The 24,866-nt window shown below is 41.7% G+C and overlaps 1 protein-coding gene across 3 annotated transcripts in view; it reads left to right on the forward strand.

Moving 5' to 3' along the window:
* TBXAS1 (thromboxane A synthase 1) overlaps positions 1 to 24,866 on the forward strand; it is a 210,305-nt gene that overhangs the window by 148,037 nt on the left and 37,402 nt on the right. For all 3 annotated transcript variants that reach the window (XM_081024038.1, XM_081024039.1, XM_081024040.1), the window contains exon 10: positions 5,927 to 6,244. In XM_081024038.1, coding sequence (XP_080880164.1) covers positions 5,927 to 6,244 — 318 coding nt within the window. The remainder of the gene's footprint in view (positions 1 to 5,926; positions 6,245 to 24,866) is intronic.

Below are 24,866 nucleotides of genomic sequence, written 5' to 3' on the forward strand. Positions count from 1 at the left end.
GGGCCTGGAAGTTGGGGATTCATTTGTTAAAAGTGTGTTCAGTACTTTCAATTAAAGATAGATAACAGAATTCAGTTTCAGGAAAGAAATTGAGACTGACACTCAATATGTTTGACCTTGGAGAGAAGAATTGGGTTGCATTACGTGCTCAGGTTTCATATTCGTACACTATATTGGATGGTTGTGAAGCTTAGAAATGAGGATTTAAAGAAGGATTATTAATGTAGTTGAATATGTCTTGCACTGTATGGCTTGTATTCATTCTTCCAATGTGTGACACAAAGCTTGCTACTTCCATGCAAAATTGCTTCCCTGAATGACCAGGCAGTGTTTATGAAGGATTAACGAACTGGAAAAGGCATGGCTCACAGCACCCGTGTCACAACCTATAATGGAAAGCGTCTCTCTTGGACGGACTAGAAGAGTCTCTTACCTACAGCATCCACAAAGTGAGGCTTCTATCCTTTTGCAAAACTTCATCAGGCAAGGAGTCTTTCACACAGCTACTCTGACAGCATCACCATTTGGTTTTCTGATAGATGCTTTGTTGTGCAAAAAATAAAAATACTTTTTTAAAAAATGGAAGAAGAATATATAATATAAAGCAAGTGTCCATCTTGCTGATGCGTCTTTCAGTTTGCTGCTGGTGTAGCATTTTCCTACAACTCAATTATTCTGCAGCTAAGCAAAGCTGAGGAGAGTATGAAGTGCAGGTGTCTGTTTGCAATGAGGGAAACATTTGGGAAGGCCGAGCCAGGTGCCAGATATGATGTCTCCCTGCCTGACTGTCTGTCTCATTTGCATCCCACCTTTTCTTCAAAGTACTCAAAATGCCTTATGTGAGGAGTTATCCATTTCATCCTAATGCAGCCTTTTGAGCCTGAGAGACAGTTGAATCTGATTGCTTGATATACTTATTGAATTGGTTTTTGTAGGTTTTCACACCTGCCAATAATCCATCTTCATTCCTCTCACACCAATATTTCATTATTACTCAGAATTCATTGTAAAATGTCTCCCAGTGCTGGGGGGGGAAAAAAAAGAAACACCTCATTCAGCCACCTCACATGTAATAGTGCTTTTTCTCTTTCCTTTCCTTCTTTTACAGTCACAGAATATGGTCATTTATGAGCTTACAGATGATGTGCTAACTCTGAGATTGTGTAATGTGGGTATCAGACCACAGCAGGGATCTGTGGTTGGTTTGGGCCATGGGTAGGCAAACTAAGGCCCGGGGGCTGGATCCGGCCCAATCTCCTTCTAAATCTGGCCCGCAGATGGCCCGGGAATCAGTGTGTTTTTACATGAGTAGAATGTGCTTTTATTTAAAATGCATCTCTGGGTTATTTGTGGGGCATAGGAATTTGTTCATCCCCCCCCAAAAAATATAATCCGACCCCCCACAAGGTTTGAGGGGCAGTGGACTGGCCACCTGCTGAAAAAGTTTGCTGACCCCTGGTTTGGGTGCTCCTCATATAGCCTGATCATTATCATCCTTTTCATTTAAGAAGACTGGTCTTAATATTGCTCCCTGTTCTGTGCTGTCCTCTCCTGTTGTTTGAACTTTTGGAAGGTTTTAAAACCTGAAGCATTGCTCATGAGAATTAAACCAGGAAGTATTCCCCCTCCCCCTGCATAATAACCCTACAAAAATGTAGGTCTTCCTTCCTTCCACTTCCCAAGTCTTCAGGGATTTATTTCAAGGGCTTCAAACAGCTTCTGAACAAACTATTAAAAGCAGGGTTCAGAGAAAGCTAAGTGCACTTAAGCCCTATTGAAATCAATGGAACATTAGCACACCAGTTAGAGTGCTTATATTCAATTGATTTCATTTAATTTTGTCTGAATTGTGCCCTAAGGCTAGAATGATAGTTTTAAAGTACATGATACTGTTTCCCATGGTGCATTTCTTTTGCTCCACTGTCACCTCTGATTAAACAGGTTTTGCATGTTTTTAAGGCATTACAAAAACCTGGTTAACAATGATAATAGTGAGATGAAAGTTCATATGTGAGTGATCATGCCTCTGTCAATCCACATTCAATGCTCTGAAAGAAGTGGTTCTCTGTCTCTAGCCTTAGAAAGGTATTCTAATAACATGCCCTTTACAGCCCAGTCTTAAGAGAAGCCAAAATGTTTGGACATTTCAGTCTCTGAGTTAGTAAGGATGAGTTTACAGGATTACTGGGCTATATAAATATGAATTTGTATAATTCAGATTTTAATGCCCAAGTGATGCAAGTCTAATATCTGAAGTGCCTCCTCACACATTTAGCTGCCTGGTTGCTAAGATCAGCAATTGAAGCCTTGTTGGCAGTGATACTGCCTTCCGTGGTTTGAGGGACAGTGGTACATGAGAGAGCCTCCTCTGTGGTGGCTCCCAGGCTCTGGAATAACCTCTCTGAGTTGCATCTTGGGCTACCATATACTTTTTGACAATTTGCTAGGACAGAAGGGGTGTGTGTGTGCATTGGAAATATACCCTATCTAGTCCTATGCTTGTGTTCATTGAAGACAATCTTACTCGTCTGCGAGTGATCACCAAAGAAGAAGCTAGCCTGAGTCCTCTAGTCAACAGATTATAAAGTTATTTGATATTCAGTTCATTCAGACAATCATATCTTGCCTTCATAATCTAAGATATGAACAAGCCTTCTGTCTATGCATGCATCACCTTCTATTTTTACCCCCCTTTTGGCAAACCACAATTAAACCCACAAGTCTTCAACTAACATAGTTTCCATTTTGTTCAAACCAGGAAACTATGGCTACCAGTTCAGAACAAGCCAGGATCTTCAGCCACAGTTTACTAGTTCAGATGTTATGGGGAACTATGGTAAATTAAAGGCTCCCAATTTTTAATCACAGTGAGAAGAGAGGAGGGAAGGGGCTTCCTAGGCAGATATAAAGCTGAGATATCTTCTGAACTAAACCATTTACAGTTGTTGCCACACAACCCCACCTGTAGTGGTTTTGAACACTGCAATGGAGATTAAGCAAAATATCTAATTAGTTGATCACCTCCTCTCTTTCTTTCTTTTTTTAAAAAAGAGAAACAGCTGCAGAAATGTATCGCAATGCTCAATATTGCTCCTACAGTGATAGAACATTCTCCAGCCTGTGAAGGATACAGTAAAATGTCATTGGCTTACTTCATCACAATGTAATACCCACACAGGACGCTTGTAGAGAATGTAGTTCATTTGGTGAAAGATTTTACAGGGCTCGGGGATGGCCAAGCCAATTAATTCCCCACAATTTAGATTTAAAGCCCACAGTTGGTTTTGTTGAACCTCAGTACACTTTTTGGATGTCCTTTTCTTCTTACCGGGTCATAGCACTTAGCTGACTGCAAAAGCCAAAGCACAGTATGTTAAGTATTTCTGCTTCTTTGTTTCTCACCATTCCCATGTCAGTGATCTGATAAAAGTCCTTTGACATATATAATGAATGATTCCTTTTGTGCCCTTATCTCATTTGCCCTTTTCCTGTGCCTGCTCCTCTCCCTCAATTTTATTTCCCATCATGGCTCCAAGAATATAATTTAAAAGCTCTCCCTTGATCTTAAAAAAAAGTAAAGCAGATTAAATTATTTTTGAAAAGCATTCCAGCCTTGCTTTTCCTTCCCAGTCTGCAGCATCTCAAAAGTCAAGCTCTGCAACCGCTTCTGCATCCCCCCCCCTTTTTTTTTTGCTCTGACAGATTAGGCTGGTGTTTGAGGAACTGAAAATAAATAAAATGCCATAATGCATTTAACAATGGATTGCAAAATAGACAGCATGCCCAAACCAGCTTTAATGGAGTGGTGTTAAGTAGACCCCTGCCAAAAGTCACTATTTTCAAGGGCTTATTCTTCATGCTTTCAGAACTCTACAGCATGAGAGCACAATAGTGTGTTGCACTTACACTCTGGTGGTGAAAATATGAGGTGACAGATTCTCAGTAAGCATAGGATATAGGCAGAATGTGACATATTTGAAGCAATGACCTGGATCAAAGGACCTGTGGAACTAGTTCCATGTGCCCAAGTGGGGTTTAGACAGCCCCCTGCCCCAAATTCCAGATGGCAAACCTCTTTTGAAACCGAGAGGACAGTCAAAAGTAGCTTGTGACATGGCACAGGAATCTTAAAAGCACCCAAGGGGAATACCCAAGCTCTTTGGATTGTAGCCAACATTTTAGGCAATGTTACATGAGGAATGTGCCCAGGATTGTCTTGCACATAGGCTAAAAACCTCTGTAATGAGTCGTTTTTTGTCCTGTCCCATCCACTAATATTGCCACGATGCGTAATATGCCTACCTAGTAAAACAAAAACAAAAAACCGGGAGTCACTTTTAAAATTATAATTTCATGTTCCCTTAAGTCAGCTCTATCTAGGCCTATAAAAAGGCATTGATTTCCATTCTGACCTGTGTTAGTCATATGCAGCACTGTTCCATAATTATTTCTTATTCCACAACATTCATTTTAGTTCAAAGGTAATTCATTTCAATACAAAGGAAACACAATACAAATTTGGGATGGGGGAGGGGATCACCACTTATCATCTGTGGACTGAAACAGACAAAGAAACAAACAACAACAACAACAACGGTGAATACTGATAGTATTTTCTGAATTGATTTCCATTCCAGACTTGGGATGAATGTTGGTAGTTCTGTGGGCCCTAGGGCTTCACAGCAGAAAGAGCTAACAAAGAGTTACCAGTACTTCTGCACCCTTCAGTGTGCTTTTTCTCCTCATGTTCTAATCTGCTTTGCACTCACTGCAATTCAGATCAAGACTGGTTTTTTAAAAAATGAAGTTAAGTTGATCGAATGGAATAAATTGTTTAAAATTGATTGATTAAATTTGATTTTCAAGTAATCAACTGATGCAGTGATTATTTGGCAGTGATCGTGATTGCTCTTAAATGCAGTTACACAAAATCTGAATTTACTGACATTCCTAGCTCTATTCTCCTTTTCCCAAAAAAATCTACCGCAACACCCCCTTTATTGTTCCCTGTCATCAGCGCAAAGCAAAGACTCCATTGAACACCAAGCCACACGTCAGGCAACATGATTCTTTCCTCTGGCTTTTTTTTCAAGGAACAGTTGCCCCTGGAGACTGAAATCGGGTAGAGAGCCACTGAGGAGAGGGGCTGCCTAATCCTTTCCCTTCCTTCCATGTGTCTTCTTAAAACCACCCCACTCCGCTGCTTTTCTCTTTTCCTGTGGGAGAAAAGATCTGAGGTCCCAGCAGGTGGGAAAGAACTGGGGAGAGGGTGATGTGATACCCTGTTTTCCCAAAAACAAGACAGTGTCTTATATTAATTTTTGCTCCCAAAGATGCACTAGGTCTTATTTTCAGGGGATGTCTTATTTTTCCATGAAGAAGAATACGGTACACATTTATTGTCTAACTGTGAGTCAGCCAGACTCCGTCGGGGCAGAGCGAGCAGCAGGCGGCAGGTTGTCCTAGCGGCAGCGCGGGCTCTCTGATTTAAAGAGACCTCGCACTGCCTGAACAGCTCCGGCTGCACTGCGGCCAATCAGTGAGCTGTGTGGCGGCGCCCGTCACCATGGTCCAGAGGAGTCAGGCACCTTACAGTAGCTTTGGGGGCCTTATATTCCGGGGAGGCCTTATGTTCAGGGGATGTCTTACTTTCGGGGAAAGACGGTAGGACAAGAAGAAGGAAGGAGAAGAATTGAGCAGCCCCTCTCCTAACTCATCCTTTGTTCCCAATTTCGGGCTACTTTAAAAAAGAAGCTAAAAGGAAAAGAATCACACCGTCCAGCCTTTATAATACAGTATGAGTAATTGTTAGGCAACGCCAAAAACAAGGCTCGCCCCTTGGAGAAAAGAGATATCATGGTATTAGCGTGAATGTATGTCCACATTCTTGTTCACTGACTTAATGTTTTCACTGTGCATTTTGCAGAGACGCAGGGATTTCCTCCAGCTGATGCTTGATGCCCGAAGCTCTGGTAATGACATCATCGTGGAACATTTTGACACGGTCAGCCAAGCCGATGTTTGCATTCAGGAAAATGAGACATCTGCCAGCAAAGCCCGGCCTCAGAAGCAAACTCCAAAAGCGTTGAGTGATGATGAAATAGCTGGCCAGGCCTCCTTATTCCTGATTGCTGGCTATGAAACCACCAAGAGCGCCCTCTCCTTTGCCACTTACCTGTTGGCCACCCATCCTGAGTGCCAGGAAAAGCTGCTCCGAGAAGTGGACGAATTCTTTTCTAAACATGTAAGTAGGCCCCTTGCTTGATTTTTCTGGTTTCATATATAAGGGGTGAGGGTAGGGATCTCTTCAGCCAAAGAGAGCAGAATGTACTTGACAGAGTCAACTGAAGCAGGTTATCTAAAACAGGAATTACTCACCAGTGTGACATTTAATATAATGCAAAGATTCACGTCAAAAATCAAACGCTGCTCAAAGCCACCTGTCAGACCAGGGCGGGTATATTCCTTTTTCTTTGCATTTTTTTTTACATGCCTCCCCACTCATCATCACCATCATAATCATCATCAACTTTATTGCACTAGCCAAAGGCCATGGCATCATTCACAATGGGAACAAAAAGAAAAGCAACAATAACCATAAAAACATCAGGCACTGCAGATACAATAAACCAAGATCACAAATTATTTGTTGCATACAATATAATAGCAAGGGATTCTCAGGTAGAATGTGCCAGCTTAAATGTCCGAATCACCTTTGCAATTGACCGCTATTTTATCTAGTTCTTTTCTCCTGATCTTCTTAGCTGCCAACGCATATAGTGCTATTTTATGTTACGAAGTCATCAGTATCACTCAGCAGCCATTTCACCCTTTCCACCCTGTTTGAGTGTGTTCCAGAAATATTTACAAGCGCTGTGGGTAAAACCTCAGCGCCTAGGGCTTGCCGATCGCATGGTTGGCGGTTCGAATCCCCGCGGCGGGGTGAGCTCCCATCTTTCGGTCCCAGCTCCTGCCCACCTAGCAGTTCGAAAGCACCCCTAAGTGCAAGTAGATAAATAGGTACCGCTTTATAGCGGGAAGGTAAACGGCGTTTCCGTGTGCTGCGCTGGTGCTGGCTCGCCAGAGCAGCTTTGTCACGCTGGCCACGTGACCCAGAAGTGTCTCCGGAAGAGCACAACCCTAGAGATGAGATGGGCGCACAACCCTAGAGTCGGACACGACTGGCCCGTACGGGCCGGGGTACCTTTACCTTTACCTTTTAGTAGCATTCATTGTCATTAAGGAAGACTGTAGCATCCACCTTGCATTGGATCTAGGAAGAGCTGGGAAGGACGCCTGTCTTAAACTCAAGAGGGATGTACTAATATTCTTAGACTCAGCCAGCTTCCTATGTTCCTATTGTTCTGGCAATCACTAAAGCAGGGTACTCCATGCTTGTTTCTCTCTGGATTGTCAGTAGCTGTATAGGAATCTCTCCATTATCTCAATATAGAATTCTGTATTACATTTAATGGAATTTGAGTAAATACGTAATCAGTGATAGCCAAGGAACCCTCAGAACCCTCCCACTTCTGTTGTGTTTCTCATCAGCTTTGAGTGTGTCTTGTTAGACCTGTTCTGGTTCCTCCCCTTCACCTATAATCCCCGCCCTCTCCCATCTTTTCTCCTTCACATCTTCCCCACAGCAGTGTGGATCTATTAGTAATAAATATGAGCTCCTTGGTTCTGAAGATTCGGATATGGCATGAATAATTTAACGGCAAATCAGTGATATCGGAGACAGTGGTCAGATTTGCAAAGGTTTACTGATTCTTAGCAATAGCATTGCTTATTGAAAATATCAAAGTACCAAAACTCAAATGGCACTTGAATGAAGTGCAATGCAATATGCACGGGAAAGGTAGCAGTTGTACTTTCAAGACGTATCAGTAAGTTGGGCATATTAATTAGTCTACTGGTCTTTTATAAGCCTTTCAAGAGTGTGCAGTCTAGAGTAGGGATGGGGAATCATTTTGAGCCCAAGGGCCACACTCTCTTCTGGCAGCCTTCAGGGGGCCGCATACCAATGATGGGCAGGGCTAGGAGAAAACATGTGAATTTTACCTTTATACAGTAGTCCAGGAGTCAGCAAACTTTTTCAGCAGGGGGCTGGTCCCCTGTCCCTCGGACCTTGTGGAGGGCTGGACTATATTGTGAAGAAAAAACAACAACGAATTCCTATACCCCACAAATAACCCAGAGATGCATTTTAAATAAAAGGGCACATTCTACTCATGTAAAAATATGCTGATTCCCGGGCTGTTCGTGGGCCGGATTTAGAAGGCGATTGGGTTGGATCCGGCCCCTGGGCCTTAGTTTGCCTACCCATGCAGTAGTCTATAGTTTCTTCTTCATATGCACACACGCTTCTCTGTCCTTCATCCAAGCAAGCAAGAAGCATTATCTTTTTTAAAAAAATTAATATTTATTACATTTTAAAGGGTTACAAAAAGAAAAAGTTAAAAAACAGCATATTTAAAAAATACAAAACATCACATCACGATAATATCAAAAAAAAAGAAGAAACAAGAAAAAAAGAGAGAAAAAAAGAAAAAAGAAAAAATACAATAAATCTTCCCATAACTTATCTTTCATTTGCTTATTTCCTTGACCTCCTCACACCTCCCTTTTTGGTATTCTAGTTCAATTAGCTATTTCAGCAAATCCTTTCCATCTTTTCCAGTTTTTGTCCTCTATTCTATCTTAATATAATGTAACTTTACTTTCCCTCCTTCACCATTTAGCAATCTATTTTTCCTTAATCCTTTATAGCATTTCTGCTAAGACCACATTATTTCATTCCAACATCCTTCTAACATTCCTTAATTTTACAATGTTTCTGTAAATAAACTTTAAATTTCTTCCAATCTTCTTCCACCAACTCTTCTCCCTGGTCTCGGATTCTGCCAGTCATTTCCGTCAATTCCATGTAGTCCATCACCTTCATCTGCCATTCTTCCCGGGTGGGTAGATCTTGTGTCTTCCAATACTTAGCGATAAGTATTCTTGCTGCTGTTGTGGCATACATTTAAAAAGTTCTATCCTTTTTTGGCACCAATTGGCCGACCATGCCCAGGAGAAAGGCCTCTGGTTTCTTCAGAAAGGTATATTTAAATACCTTTTTCATTTCATTATAAATCATCTCCCAGAATGTCTTAATCCTTGGGCATGTCCACCAAAGGTGAAAAAATGTGCCTTCAGTCTCTTTACATTTCCAACATTTATTATCGGGCAAATGATATATTTTTGCAAGCTTGACTGGTGTCATGTACCACCTGTAGATCAGTTTCATTATATTCTCTCTTAGGGCATTACATGCCGTAAACTTCATACCTGTGGTCCATAACTGTTCCCAGTCAGCCATCATAATATTATGTCCTACATCTTGTGCCCATTTGATCATAGTTGATTTCACCGTTTCATCCTGAGTATTCCATTTCAACAGCAAGTTATACATTCTTGACAAGTTCTTAGTTTTGGGGTCTAACAGTTCTGTTTCCAATTTTGATTTTTCCACCTGGAAGCCCAAGAAGCATTATCAGTATTCAAGAAGACGTTACATCCAGGCAACCCCCCCCCCAAAAAAAAACCCCACAAAGAGAGTGCAAAACAGGAGCAGCAGAGCGTATGCTCCTGCACACATGGGCAGGTGGGAGGGAGCCTGCTGCCCCCCTGGGATAGGCCTAACTTGGGGGTGGAGCTGTGGCCGGGCACAAGAAAGCTGCCTCCATGTGCACTGCAGCCCAGCTGAGGAGAGTGTGTGGCAACATTGCTGCTGACTCTTTCCTCTCTGCCCCGTGTCAGAGAGACATCCTGGTACTAAAATGGTAGCTTTCACAACACCTGAGGGCCACAAGCTATCTTAATGTGCACAAACCAGTCTGTGTGGTTCACACAGCTCTGTCCTCTGAAAGGATTGGCTGGGTGGCTCATGAGGAATGACAGGGAGGGTCTGCCACCCACCATATGCCCAGCATCTGTGGCCTTATTCTTCCTGAGGGTGGCGTCAGTCCTGAGTACAACACAGGTATTGATTCCCAGAGTAAATTCCTTAAAGAAGAGTTCTTTCCCATCCACAGAGTTTCCAGACAACTTGCGAGAGGCAGAAGGATTTATTTTGGTGCATCTGCTCACGTAATCAAATACTTTATATTTTAAACTGTTTTTATGGAATCAATCCCCTTAGCCCCAGACGCTGCTTTCTCTGAGCATTAGAGAAAATGGAAGTGATAGTTGCAGAGACACTGCTGTCAAGGAACTACCCACAACAATTTGCATGTATTTGGTGCCTTTCATGCAGTCTCTCAAGGCACTTTACACTCAGAAGCTGGCAACTACAGATGCTAAGCTTTGCCGAGCAAATATGCTGACGGAGAAAGCTTGCATTTATCAAGAGAGACTGCAGCGTAAATAGACTTTGGAAGAATAATTCCACAGGTGAAAGATGCTATTGCACATGAATCCTATGTGCCCACACGCACATACTGAAAACAAGCACTGCCAATGGAAATCATTTTGCTGTCAATGCTGTCAAAAAGCAAAATAAAGACTAAGGCACTTTGATTTCTCTATTTGTGCAGAGGAAGTACACTTCAGAGCTGCTGGTATCAGTAAGAAGTTCTGTGACTTAAAAACAAAATAATCCTTTTACGGGATGGATAAATAAATGCTGATCTCTCCTTTCCTAGTGAGATCACTAGATAGCAGCATTTAAATATTTGTCTGCATCACTTGGAAAGTTTACATTTCAAGGTGAAGACAGCTGGAACAGGAGAAGAAAAATATCTAGCCCTAGTAACCCTCTAGTCTTATCGGCAGTAGGGAAGTATATTCTGTCTGTTGAGATGAATAGAAGCCTCAAAAGATCGTTTTTGACTGACAGATATTCCTAGTATCACCTTCTGTTCACCTTGCACAGTTGTACACTTGCTGTAGTATTTTCTCTTTCCAGTACTATCCAAATACATTCCCTCCCGTTCCTCAGAGCTAGGAAACAAGAGGCGCCTGTGAAATTGGTAATGCTGCTTTCAATAAAATGTATGCTCATTATCAAAGAAATTGAGACAGGGAGAGTATTGCTAAATACACATTAGTAGACTGATTCTATGCATATTTCTGCAGAAGTATATCTCACTGTTTTCAATGGTACTTAGTTTTCTTCAATAGCAGTACAATTATCTCAGATGTTTAGGAAAATATATATTTTATAAACTGGGATATTGTATTCCCTCCTTTTTTAAATGAGCAAATTTCTTTTTTTCCAGACATGTTTGGTTGTCAAGGGAATCTTAGGCTACATGAATTAAAATTTTAAACTTTCCTGATGGTACAGAACAACTTTTGAGTCACCCATTTTAGTATGATAAATACTAATGTCCTGTTTTCAGATTTTTGTAGTAGTCATGGTTCTTCAGTTTTCCAAGTCATGTAGATGTAGTGTGACATTGTTGATACCCAAATGAGTTAGTGAGCAAATTAATCTGCCAGCCAGAACCAAGCATTTTTACTTAAATGGTATAGCATTAAAGAACCAATCATTCTCTGGCAAGAGAACTCAGTAGGATTGCGCAACACTAAGTGGCATAAACATTGGAAAACAAGGAGCATGTTGTACAAGGTGACTGCTTACTTTGAATATTATTCTTCATGTAAGAGAAAGTCCCTCTAATTCCCCCCACCCCCGCATCACCACCACAGCCCCATTAATCATCCAGTTCCTTGGGGAGGAAGAGTGCTCTTCAGCTGTGGCAGTGCAGTCTGTTTTGTGTATTACCATCAATTCCTCTTATTTTAAGATGTCATCTTATAGGTATCAGGAAAAGATGGAGTAAAAAATCATTACAAGTAGCGCCTTTCCTGGCAAACATACTCGTGGGCATTTGAGACTTAAGAAAAACAGGTGTCTTCTCTTGAGTTGACTCATTCTTTTTTTTTTTAAACGGATGATAACACATTCCTCCATTCATGTGTGTGAGAGAGTATGCAAGAGTAAGAAAAGAAAGTTACTCTATAACCTAAAAAACCAACTGCTAAATTATGCACATTCTACTTCTAAGATCTGAATGCTGATGAGTTGAGAATGCTTGTCTAATTTATTAAGAAATATTAAATCCCCAGGAGCGATCGGTGATGGAATTAAACTCCTATTTAATGTTGTTGTAGCTTAAAAAATGATCTGAGTTGTTATGAGTGTTGGGTCAGAATGGAATTTTACCTCCAGGAATGTACATAAATTAGGTGAGCATTAATGGAAATCAACCAATCCCATTTATTTGTCCATAATTGTGCAGAATGAAAACTGAATGACCAGATGCCAGAAAGCTTGATAGCTCATTTACATTTGATGGTTATGTAAAGCATAACTTCACCTTTAGTGAAGTGAATTTCTTTTTCTTTCCATTTTCTTCTGTGCCCCATCCTCTCTGGCTGATGATTCTGACATACTTGAATTGTGAGTGTGTGTCTTAATAGTTTTATCCATCCAATAATACAAAGCAGCAGGAAGCATTTGTAATGCATGTTCCATCTAAAACGCTGCATACAGAAAATAATTATGGTTCAATGTTGGGGGTTTCTTTTTATTTGGGAAAGATGTAATTTGCATGTGGATACCTCAAATCCAAAAGGATTATGAACCATTAGAAAAGGGATTGAAAATAAAACTGCCAATGCCATTATGCCCATTGTGACATTCTACAAGTCTGTAATATTACGCCTATTGTGACTTAACAGAAATCTGTGGTGTGACCACACTTGGCATATTGTGTGCAGTTCTAGTTGTGCAACATCAAAAAGGCTATTGTAGAACTGTGAAAAGTGCAGAGAAGGGAAATCAAAATTATCATACGGGCTAGGTTGGAAACCCCCCTACGAGTTTCACTTTTGAAGAAAGGCAAGAAATGTTTATATGCCATGATAGAACTGTATAAAATTATGTGCTTTGTGGGGGGAAATAGATGGATATGTTTTTCTCTCATTCTGATAATACTAGAACCTGGGGTCATTCAAAAGAAGTACTTTAGGACGGACAAAATGAAGTATTTAGTTACAGAGTAAAACTATGGAATTTGCTCCCACAAGGTTTAGAGTTGGGCATCAATATAACAGAGATGCCAACTTGAATAAAATATGGGGGGACAGGTAAGTCCCACCCCACATAATCACAAGATGTGGCATACACACATCTTTTGAATGGTAATGCCCATCAACTTAGGAAAGCAGCCCCCTCAAACATTTTATTGGAGGGCCGTAGGGACCTCAGTCCCCTAGGAGTTGACTCCTATGAACATGGATGACTAAGAGGCGTTTATACAGATTTATGGAGGAAAAGACTGCTAGTCATGGTAATTGTCTACTACTTCCAGGATTCGAGACAGAATGCTCTTGACTACTAGTTGCTGGTGAACAACACAGGTCTCAATACCTGTATTCCACTATTTATAGCCCTTCAGTGTGAGAACTGTTCACTTAGTCCTACTGTCTGCTTCCCATTCTTTTGATAGTTACTGATCCCAGGACTGCTAAGTTTACTTATGAATCGTTAGTGAGGGAACTGTTTGAAAGTCTAAGTGCACAATGTCTGCTGGATCATCCTATCTCAGGCAGATGAGGGCTTGGTGGTGTTGCTGCCACTAGGTTGGCAGGACCTGTGAGAGGACCTTCTCAGTCTTGGTTCCCTGTTTGTGGCATGCCCTCCTTGGTAAGGTGCATCAGTCTCTCTCATTGACTTCCAGGATTAATTAAAAAACATTCCTGTTCACACAGGCATTTAACGACTGAAAGATACTGTCCCTGGCAAGCCTGAAACCATTGGCTGACACATATGGCTGTTTTTAACACTTTTAAGAAAGTTTTTAACTGCCCTGGGCTGCTTTGGGAGCAAGTTTGGGATTTAAATAAAATAGTAATAATAATAGCATCTATTCATATGCTTATTGACACTCTCAAAGAATTCTAAATGCGACACCTACCCTTTCAGAAGCCATAGTAGTTCTCCTTCATCAAAACTTGTCCTTTAAAGATATATTCATACATAGCCACCTGTTCACATGGTGACTATACAAAAAATGTTGGAAATGAAATGGTGCACAGGATTTTCCTGTGGTCATCACACCCTCAGATAGTGATGAGTGCCTAAGTTCTTGATGTGCCTATTAGCAGTACATTTCCTTGAATCTGACAACCATTTTCCTGATTCCATAGGCCTGTTCAATCCACTTCCTGCTCCTCTCTCCACACTTGTCACACCCATCTGTACTGTCTCTGGCTTTGCCCTGCGACTCAGACCAGCTATTTTGCCTTGTGCTTCAGTTAGAAGACTTGTCCCAATGCTTTGTCAAGCGCAGGAGACATTAGATGCGAATGATGTATATGTAAATCTGGGGGTGGCTAACCTGTGGCCATCCAGATGTTGCTGAACCACAGCTCCCATCATCCTGACCAGTGGCAATGCTGGTTGGGGCTGATAGCACCTGGAAACCAACAACATCTGGGGTGGCATAAGTTAGCCACCCCAACCCATTTGCTATAGAAGCGAAATTATTTTTTTCAGTTGGATCCTTCTGTATAAATGATCTGCTGTGTGATAAAGATGGTCTGTAAGCAGGAGGCATGCTTCTAATAGCTTGATTTAAGTAAATGGTGTAGTTAATCTTAGGGTGTTATTCCAACTCAGTGGGGATTTAGTCCTATGGTTACTCCAGAGCAATGTAAAAGCCTGTGTTGAAATATGTTAACATTATGGTGGGTTCTAAGGAGAGCGTTTCTTTTTTTAGAAGAGCTACTGCTGAATAAAAGATTAATTTTGTTTTCCCCTCCTTGATGTGAGAGAATAACTATATAAAATGGATTTGGTAAACGTACTTCTTTTGACTCGATACTTTTCTCGTCTCTAATTAGCAAACTCAAGCTTGCTTCTTTGGCAGATCGTAGCTGTGTGGAAAAGGGGGGGGGGAGAGAAGAATGTTAAAAACAAAAACCTGTAGAGCTGGAATAATTAGGCAATTGATCATGGGGGTAATTGGACTTCTACAAAGCAACATTGTTTTCCACATGTTTTTATTTCTCCTCAATGGGAGTGGAAAACACAGCTGCATTGATCAGGAGGAACCTCTGGTGTTTTCTACAGTATCCAGTAGCCCTGTTCCAAGTGAATAGATTGTGAATAGAGTCAACATCACCTTTCATTTCTGTGCAGTCTGCTATATGGGTCCTGTGCCTGTGCAGATCAACATTTGGATCTCCACATAGCACATACTATAGAACTTGCTCTCACAAGGCGCAGTGACAGTCACCAACTTGGATGGCTTTGAAAGAGGCTTAGATAAATTCTTGGAAGACGAGGCTTTCAGCTGGCTACTAACCACAATGGCGATGTTCTACCTCCACTGTCAGAAGCATCATGCTTCTGAATGCCAGTTGCTGGGAAATACAGACGGAAAGACTGCTGCTGTGCTCATGTCTGGTTTGCAGGCTTCCCACAGGCACCTGCTGGCCACTGTGAGAACAGGATGCTGGGCTAGATGAGCCTGATTCAGCTTAGGCTCATCTTTATTTTCTAGAGCTGGGCTAGATAACCAGTGGCCTTCTAGATGTTGTAGGGCTCAGCTCCCAACCGCCCAACCCCAACTCCAGTGATGATGGAAGCTGTAGACCAGCAGTATCTGGAGGGCCACAGGATCCCCCATCACTGTTCTAGAGATAGGAAATGGGGGAAAAATTTGTTGGGAGGCCTGTTCCGAGACCTCAGGGCATACGCTCGAATAAGTTTATCATCCTGCCCACAGCAATTTACAATAAAGCAGTAAAAATCCAATAATTTACACAATCTATTTAAAATATATTAATTAGAATAGCAGAAAGCAGCATCATGAGCTTACTAAGACCGACATTAAAATGCCTGAGTAAAGAGTTTATTTGCCTTAGAGCAGAAAAGTAGAAGGGTTGTGTCAGATGGCTGTTGTGGTTGCTCGAGAGTAACCAGGCAGGACTCCAACCTGTCTTTTACAGGCTTTATTTTGGTGCAAACTATTTACAGTGAAGAGCCCCAAAGCTCATGTCTGGCTCAATCGCTAGCAGAATCCGGGAGTGGTCGTCTTTTGGACCTCCCCCAACATAAGAGTTTCGTTACCCCCAGCCTTCTCCTTCCCTCTTTGTGCCTTAGACAACTGCGCAGGATGGGCGATGGCAAGGGCATGTTTCCCTCCTGTCCGGCTTGCCCAGGAGCGGTGTTAAGGGTCCCACCAACATCCTCTGGTCCTTGCACCTCTTCCCACTAGAGGTGGGGCTTTCCTCCTCCCCGGAAGAGGAACTGCTTCACAAGATTTTTGGAGGCTCCCTGTAAAACAACTGCCCTTCTATTTCTCGCCTCTGAGACAATGGCAGTTCCCTGACAGGTTGTTATAGGTGAGCCTTGCTGGGGACAGATATAGAATGCCATCCCTGAAAAAATTCCTTTTTCTGACACTATTTGCCTCACCTGTGTAGTTAGGACACACAGAGAAGGCCTCCTTGGGTGACCTCAGTGTTTGGGCAAGTTTTGTTTTTTTTAAATAGTTTTTATTAAGGTTTTTTTGTGCTACAAAGCAAACAGATAAACAGGAAAAGGTGCATCTATTGTCTCCACTTTGGATTCATAGTGTTTTTCACAGTTTGTTTACATTTGGTGAGAGACACTTTTGCCATAGACCTCTTGCAGTTGGAGCGGGGAGAGAGATGGAGATATTGTTATTTCGTTCTATTGCCTCTTATTAGTGTAGGGTGTGTGTGTCAGCATCACATGGGTAGGTCCTTTGTATATTTATTTATTTATTTTTAATTGATGTTGCGAGAGGTTAGGGCTTCCTGAGCTTGGTTGGTTGTGTTCAGCTGATTGCAGTGTGACTTATTTGTGTGAGGGGGAGTGAGCTAGGTTGTTGGGTCAGGTCCTTTGTATTGATTTGTATGCTGTTGGAGGGGATAGGTCTGCATATGTAATAAAGGGGAACCACACTGGGGTGAAGGAGTCTTATATACAGCATATCCCCATGCTAGTTTGAGTTTGTTGGTTAACTTTGGGGTGGCAAGTTCATTTAGAAGTAGGCAGTCTAGACTTTTATTCACCACTATAAGTATGCCGCTGTGTTCCAAAAGAATGATTGCTAGGAGCTAGCACACACCTAGCTGAGATTCTTAAGTTAATTTCTTAAACTTCAGAAGGGCCCAGAGCGCTGCCCTTCCGAAAGATTAAAAACCAAAAAGAATTAATAATCATCTTAGTTCTTCATGCTGCACCAATTTTTGTTAAGGGTAAGAGTGAGCACTTGCTGATAGGTGAGACCCAAACTAATCTAAAGTCTGTTGGCTGATATGTGACTTCTTTATATCCATGTGAGCAGATTGCCCGCATAAATGTTTTCACAAATAAATATTTCCATTGATTTGAAATGCTGAACATGGAGCAGCATTCCCTTTTTGTCTTTTCCAAGTTCCAGCGATCTTACCATTTTCTGCAGAAAATATGTTTCCCTTGATTTGGCTAGCCTCACTTTGAAAGGTTTGCGTGGAGGGGAGCCCTTCTTTATTATGGAAACAATATTTTTTTTATCACACTTCTTCATCTTCTCCTTTCTCCAAAATGAATAGCTTACTAATGTGTGATGATAATTGTGCAGAAAGCCTGTTACAGTCACACTACAGTGTCACTACAAACTGACTGGGAAATTGGTGCCTTGAGTCTGAAATTACATGTTGCATTTACTAGGCATCATTTCAGATTAGTTCTACCTGTATCATGGGCAGCTTACAAGGTGCTACATTGGTGAGTCAGGGAATGGAGCCTTCCACACCTTAGAAGCTGAGGCAGAAAATACAATTAAGGAACAAGTTAAAAATAATAATGATGAAACAACCAAGAAGCAGTCTTTGAGCTTTGAATTTAGATGTGTAATCTGATGCTAGTGTCACTGTGGCATAGGGCTTATGTGCATTTTGTATTACAGTATATAATTTTCAGGATGTGTGGGAAGATGATGTAAGGGATCTAAATAACCCAGACACTGTATATCTATGGGAGAAGCCAAGATCTGTTTGTTGGACTACTTAGATGTGCAGGGCCTGCAGCTGATAGAGTGGGTTCCCAAACAATCTCTTTAGTCTCCAGTGACTGTGGTCCACATTGCATAACACACTAAGTCAAACCACGGCTTAGTACAAACACGCAAGATTGTAGGCTCCCAGAGAGGAGTTCCTAGCTGCTTCTCTCCTCCCCGCTTGTTTTGCTGATGTGTCCATGCTGAGCTAAGCTAAGCTATAGCTTTAGTGTGTTGTCTGAATTATGTCTCTGTAGCAATACAGCTCTTGGAAGTACTGTCAGGGCGGTCTTAAATCACCAAGAACTACTTTGCGACAGAGTCATTGGAAACTTAAGAGAAAGATGGGATGTGTTTGAGAGTTTCCCTGAAAAAGAGCCTCATATGAAATACATTGATCCTAATAAAGTACACTTCTGTGCATCTAAAGGTTTTCTCTCCTCTTTTTCCAGAGAAAAGAAGGTACTTTTCCTCCTACAGGTGATAAGAATTACATTTTCACCTCTTTTCTTAAATCCTGCCATTTTGATTGGATTCTAATTGCATGTTTCCAACCTTTAAGTATCAGTTCTAAACTGTAAGGCATTTCCCACACACTTTTCTAATGCTTAGCATGTTTCTCCATGAATAGTAAGTTGGATGTAGTTCAAGAGCAGATGATGGGGTCCTGGCTGTTTTCACAGAGGTTGCCTTCAGAGAAAGACATTTACCTTTTGGCAAAGCAGTAATTACCCCTTCATGGTCCACAGACAGGACCTGATTATTCTTGAGGATTTGTTTATCTGTTGCTTCAGTCTGATGATAACATTGTCAAGGACTCCCCCTGCCCCAGTGAGTAAACTGTAAGGCTGCAGCCCTAGGCACTCTTAGTGAGCAAGAAGCATCATTGAACATAGTGGAATTTACTTCCAGGTAAAGGTGCATAGGATTGCACTGTATGTAAGATAAGACACACACCAAAGAGAAAAGTGCGGGTCCCAAAACTAAAGAAATCAATAAACAGATATAAGTCATGGGCTATCAAATATATCAAATAGAATATGAAATGAACGTATTTGATTATATCTTCTAGAAAGTACAATATATAAAATAGCTTTTTAGAATTACCAGTATAATATTAAATACTGCAGGAGTCCTTAGTTTATAATTTAGAAGACTTGCTCCAAGCCTAGTGGCTGCTTATTCTATGTACTCTCAGCTGAGTTTATGGTGGTTTATTTTCTTTCCAACTGATTCTTACTCATAAGATTCTGCGTTCACTGCAATGTTCTCATCAGTCTCCAGCACAATGTCTTATGGTAATACGGTCCAATGTGGTCCGCTGCTTTGAAAGGGGCTTCTTAATCATCCTTAATATCACTAACAGTAGAACGACACCTGAATAATGCAACTAATGAAATATTAACCTTAAGTAACTTCCAAGCTTAAAAGTGCGTCACCACTTAATGCGAATTGTATTCAGTGTAACATATACAGTGGTACCTCAGGTTACATATGCTTCAGGTTACAGACTCCGCTAATCCAGAAATAGTACTGTGATGAGTATGAGTTACTCGTGCGTAAACTGGTGCCTCTCTAGGCTAATTTGCCTTGTTAAACCTTTCTGACTGCACAGCCCTTTCTAATCATGACTGCCTCAGTCACTGGCAGAATCCGTCAGTGGGCGTTTCTTGAATCTCTTCCAACATAAGAGTTGTTTGACATCCAGTCTCCTCCTCCTCTCACTGCGCGGGAGCCTTCTGCGCAGGGAGGGCGTAGGTAGCGGAGGACCTGTCCCCTCCTCACTGAGTTCCAGTGAAGAGTCCGGGAGCCCTCTCTCCGATTTCCCCATCTGCCCACCTTTGTTCCTGGTGTTGCGCTTAAATGCTTCCCCCTCCACTGAGCTGCTTCTCCCCCTGCTGCTGGGTCCTTCTCCAGCATCATCTAGGAGCCTCCCCTTCGCCTCCCGCTCCGATGTCAGTTCCCTGACAAGTACTTTGGGTTAAGAACTTTGCTTCAGGATGAGAACAGAAATTGTGCTCCGGTGGCGCGGCAGCAGCAGGAGGCCCCATTAGCTAAAGTGGTGCTTCAGGTTAAGAACAGTTTCAGGTTAAGAACAGACCTCTGGAACGAATTAAGTACTTAACCCAAGGCACCACTGTATTGTTACTTTAAACTTCAAGTATATAATCACTAACATAGTTAAATTTTGTGTGCACGCATATGTATCTAAAACATACATGTGACTTTAATCTGTATGTGTTTGTATACATGCATAACCCTTTTTCAAAAAGAAAAGAAAAGAAAAAAAACACAGAAAAGCAAAGTATTTCCACGTGGTGGCCTTTGCAAATATTAATATTAATGAAATCCTGTCAACTGCCCTGAGTCCACAAGATAGGACAATATATAATAGACCAGTATATGGCTAGTACTATTGACAGCCTTCTCCACCAAGATCTTGTCCAATCCTTTTTAAAAAGACATCCATGTTGGTGGCCATCACTGCAAGTCAATGAACAGTTGTAATGGTGGCAAGGAGAAGGTGGACCCACTCAAGTAAAGGTCTCCCTGTGGGCTTCTTACCCAAGGACCCTTTGAAACCTGGAACCAGCACTGCATTGAGCATAGTCATTAGATTTACCTCACATAAACTGCTGATTCTATCAATTCAGGGCCTTCTCAGGTTATCACTTTTTAATGCTGTAAATGGATAGTTACCTTTTTTTTTTATTAGAAAATTTCCCCTCAAGGTCAGTCAGTTGGTCAGTAACTCAGCGCAGGAGGGCAGATAGGAACCACTTAGCATCTTGGTAGTGGGATTAAAATCTACTGAAAGATGTTGTACAGATGGTATTCAGTTCTTGTTGGAAGAGACAAATAAATTATTGTCTAGTTTCCTGGCTAGTGTCCTCCAAGCTGCCTATGACAAAAAGCCCCACAAAGAAGTAACATTAGGGCAGCTATGTTGAACTGGCTCCACTGGTTTTGTCAAGATTATTCAACTGGAAGTTAAGCTTTGAATTTGTTTCTTCCTTTAACCTATCAATTGGAGGAGGCAACAGATTTTGCTCATGTACAGTCCCATTGATGGTCTTAGTTGATAATTATATTAGCAAAGCACCTTTAAAACTATAACTTGTAGGGCAACTGAAGGGAAGAGGAATCACCATCCTTACCGGGAATCATGGGGATGAGACAATGGGGGCACTTCAACTGGCACTGTAGAAGTGTTTGTTTGCTGATGGGCTAGGTGCCCTCACTCACCTGCCATGTTTGCGTGGTGTTGACTGGGATCCCCTGTGGCTCCATCTCTGTCTTCTGCTGGCAGGTACTATTAGGATTTCCCTTGCCACTCAATTGCTTCACAGCAAACCCAGTGTTTTATATTGGCTTGACTCTCATGCCCTATCCCCAATCCTGTGAATTATATGGTTTGTTGAGAGTGCTGAGAATTCTGTTAGACATCCCTGACAAGCCAGTTCTGTGAGTTCATGTGAAGAGGAAATGGCTATAAAACCAGTATATGTCAGCAAGTATATATTATATATCTTTACTTAAGCAAGGTTTATATAAGGACAACAGCTGGCCAAGGGCTGTGTTTTAATAGCTGCAGGGAAGAGAGGAACTAGACAGGTATTGCTTCCACAGCAGTTTCACAGGAGAAGTGGATGTGCTTCCATTGTATTAAAAGGACAGAAACACTCTTGGGAGTGTAGTGGTTATGAGGTGACGAAGCTGTGATGGTAGTCCTACATCAGTCTATGAATCTAGAACAGACTTTTGAATGCTCCCCACCATCCCCCGTCAAAGGGAAGCCAGGTGCCAAGAAACCAGGAGTTAAGCCAAGGAGTACAAAGGAACACAGAACCAGGAAGACCATTGTTGCTTGGGCAAAGTCCCAGCCCAAATAGGATGTCTTTTAGGCCCTTCCTGTGTAGGCCTGCCCAATGATCAGTCTGAGTGGGCCAGCTCAGTCCAGAAACTGAAAGCATTTCAGTGCCAGAAAGGTGCCCTAACCATACAGGGCAGCGGCACAGAGAGCCGACATTCAGTGGTTGTACCCCTGGTGGCTCTTGACATAACCCAAATCTTTTCCTGTTAGGAACATAGGAAGCTGCTTTACACTGAGTCAGACCATTAGTCCATCCAGCTTAGTACTGGCGGTGCTGATTGTCTGCATGGGACATACCCAGCTCAACCTTGAGATGGTGGGGATTGAACCTGAGACTTCCTGCATGCAAAGCAGAAGTTCTACCACTGAGCTGCAGACCAGGTGCTACTTTGCTGCTTCCAAGGACTTTTGTTTCGCTCTCCTCTTCAAAGATGATATCTCACATGCCATATGAACAACCCATTCTTCTGCATATTCTGCTGTCAGTAGACTAGTTCTGTGGTAGTAGCAAGCCTATAGGATCAGCCCTTAACATCTCTGCCAACTGTCTCATTCCTAGCTCCAGTTATTCCCACACCCAAGTTATTTATGTGCCTATGTATCTGTGCTAGGTAGGATATCCTGTGGGTAAAAAGCTTTGTGAATAAAATAACAGGTGTTATTAGCATTATTATAAATCCTGGATGCCTGATGGCAGGTGTGGAAACAGAACATTTTGTCATCTCTGCGGATAGTCCCAAGACATTTAACAAATTGTAATAACAATTTTCCCTTCTGTGAATATTTCAGATTGTTAAATATTTAAACATCCATTTAATAGGAAGACTGCATCCGTGGCAAAGTGGGAAGTAGAGTTGAGCAAGAGAAAAATGCAATTCTCTCCTGTCAAAAATGCCATTCCAGGGAAAAGAAGCCATTCTCTCCACACTTTCTCTAATGTTACGCACATTCGAACTCCCCAAACATGCAAAAGGTTACAGATGGCCAAGTTAGATGGTGCATAGCCAATGACTATGTAACAGTCTCTCAGTTTTATTTTTTATTTTTTAATGAAAATCAGCAGTTGGAAGCCAGGGGGGAGGTGTGTGGGGAGAGGGAGGGTGGCTTAACCCTCCAGTTTTTTATCTGCTCAAAATCCATCCCCAGATGCTTTTCCACTTATGGGAGAAATTATATGGATGCATAGCTGCTTTTAAGAAAAATACAGCCACCGCGTCTAAATATATATATGCAGATCTCTGTCCTTTTTTCTGTGTGACGAAATTCCTCTTTTTAAAAAAGCAATGCATTCTATTGGAGTTAGAAAGTGCTGGGCCTCAACTGTATTTTTATCGTAAAGCAAATGGTTGAAGTTTTTCAATAAGAAGCTATGTCTGTTCTTTGTGGAAGATAGATAGCACCTCTAAATCTCTATTATAGCACACAGCTACATGGCTATGTAGCTTTGTCTCAGGAATGTGGTGTTAATGTTCCGTCTTCTGCCCCGACACTGCACCTCTGTGGATGGGAAAAAATCCACATCTATAGGACTGTTAAAGGAGCTGTTACAGAAGGACTATTACTATAATCAGAAAGAGCACTCTTTGGATCCCTGTGCCACCCTTTGGGTAGGAGGGTGACTTGACAAAGGAAGAGGAAAGCTCCATTAAAAAGAATAAGCAGGTGGTGGGAAAACCTCTCTTTTCCTGCCAGAATACTAGGCTAGAAGATGGACAGTTACTCTCACCTGTTAGCTTTGCACAGGATACCTGCTGAAGTGTATAAACTGCATAAACTGATGTGGCAGTGACAAGGTGACTGGCTCAGTGGATTCCTATGTCCTATCAGGACTCCTGACGTTCTCCTTGTTCTTGTCCTAAGTATGCACAGTTCTGCATTTTCTCTACTGCTCAAATCACTCAGGCTCATCAGATAAGTGACCGACACATTGCTACATAGCTGGTGAAGCCATGCACTGATTCTGCTAGGATGTAGGATTTACAATGAATCCTCAGGACTTAAACAGTTGCCCTTTTACATAAAGTATTCCTGTTTCAACGATGAGCCATATTTCTGGCAGATAAAATTTTTAAAAAAATGTTTTTATTGAAAGATTTGGTGGTAGGGTGTGGGCTTCTGCAAATGCCCAGTGACACCAGCCACTGAGACTGGCTCTGAAATAGCTTGAACACATTCAGCAATGCTTACGATCTGGATCTGTGGCTATTTCAAGGAGGGAAAAGAAAGAAAACCATAACTTGGCATTTTGTGTCTATTGGTGCTGGTGTTTTTTTTAACATGTCAGTGCTCTACAGTCATGACACATCCGCCCCCCACTCAGATTTAACTTCCACATACCTGTTAGAGGGAGGCGTAAACTGTAGAGTACATATAAATTCTCACATGCAAATTTTATGCAGTATGCAAATAATTGCCCTCCTTTCCTTATTTACATTCTGGTATTACTGAAAGAAATCTACCCTTTCTCCATTTTTGCAAATAGGTTCCAGAAAGTTGTTAATTAGCTACATAAATATACATATGTTTTAGAAGTTGGGGGCAGGGGAGAGTATCTGACTGCCATCTCTGCTTGAGTTGCACACATATTGGAAAGCCACCCTTCACAGTGGAACAGCTGTCATTAATAAGTGAAATAAAAATTGCCGTTCCCCCCTCCCTTTTAACACCCAAAAGTTAGAGCTCAAGTGATAGATAGCCCTGGAGATTTAAGGCTCCCCACCCCTTCCCCCTTCAGAGAGAAATCAATGGAGCATTAATTTCTTCCATGATGTCAGGAATGACAGCTTAGAAGTGTTTTTTCTAGGATTGAAACAGAGGTTGAATTTATATTGAGGCAGCAGTGCTCATGGGATTGCTGCATGGGACATCCAGAAAGTACAACTGGTGCAGAATTCATTAGCCCCATTGCCAACTGGGGCTGGGTG

Source organism: Podarcis pityusensis, assembly GCF_964106645.2.
Source record: "Podarcis pityusensis genome assembly, chromosome: 10".
Taxonomy (NCBI): domain Eukaryota; kingdom Metazoa; phylum Chordata; class Lepidosauria; order Squamata; family Lacertidae; genus Podarcis; species Podarcis pityusensis.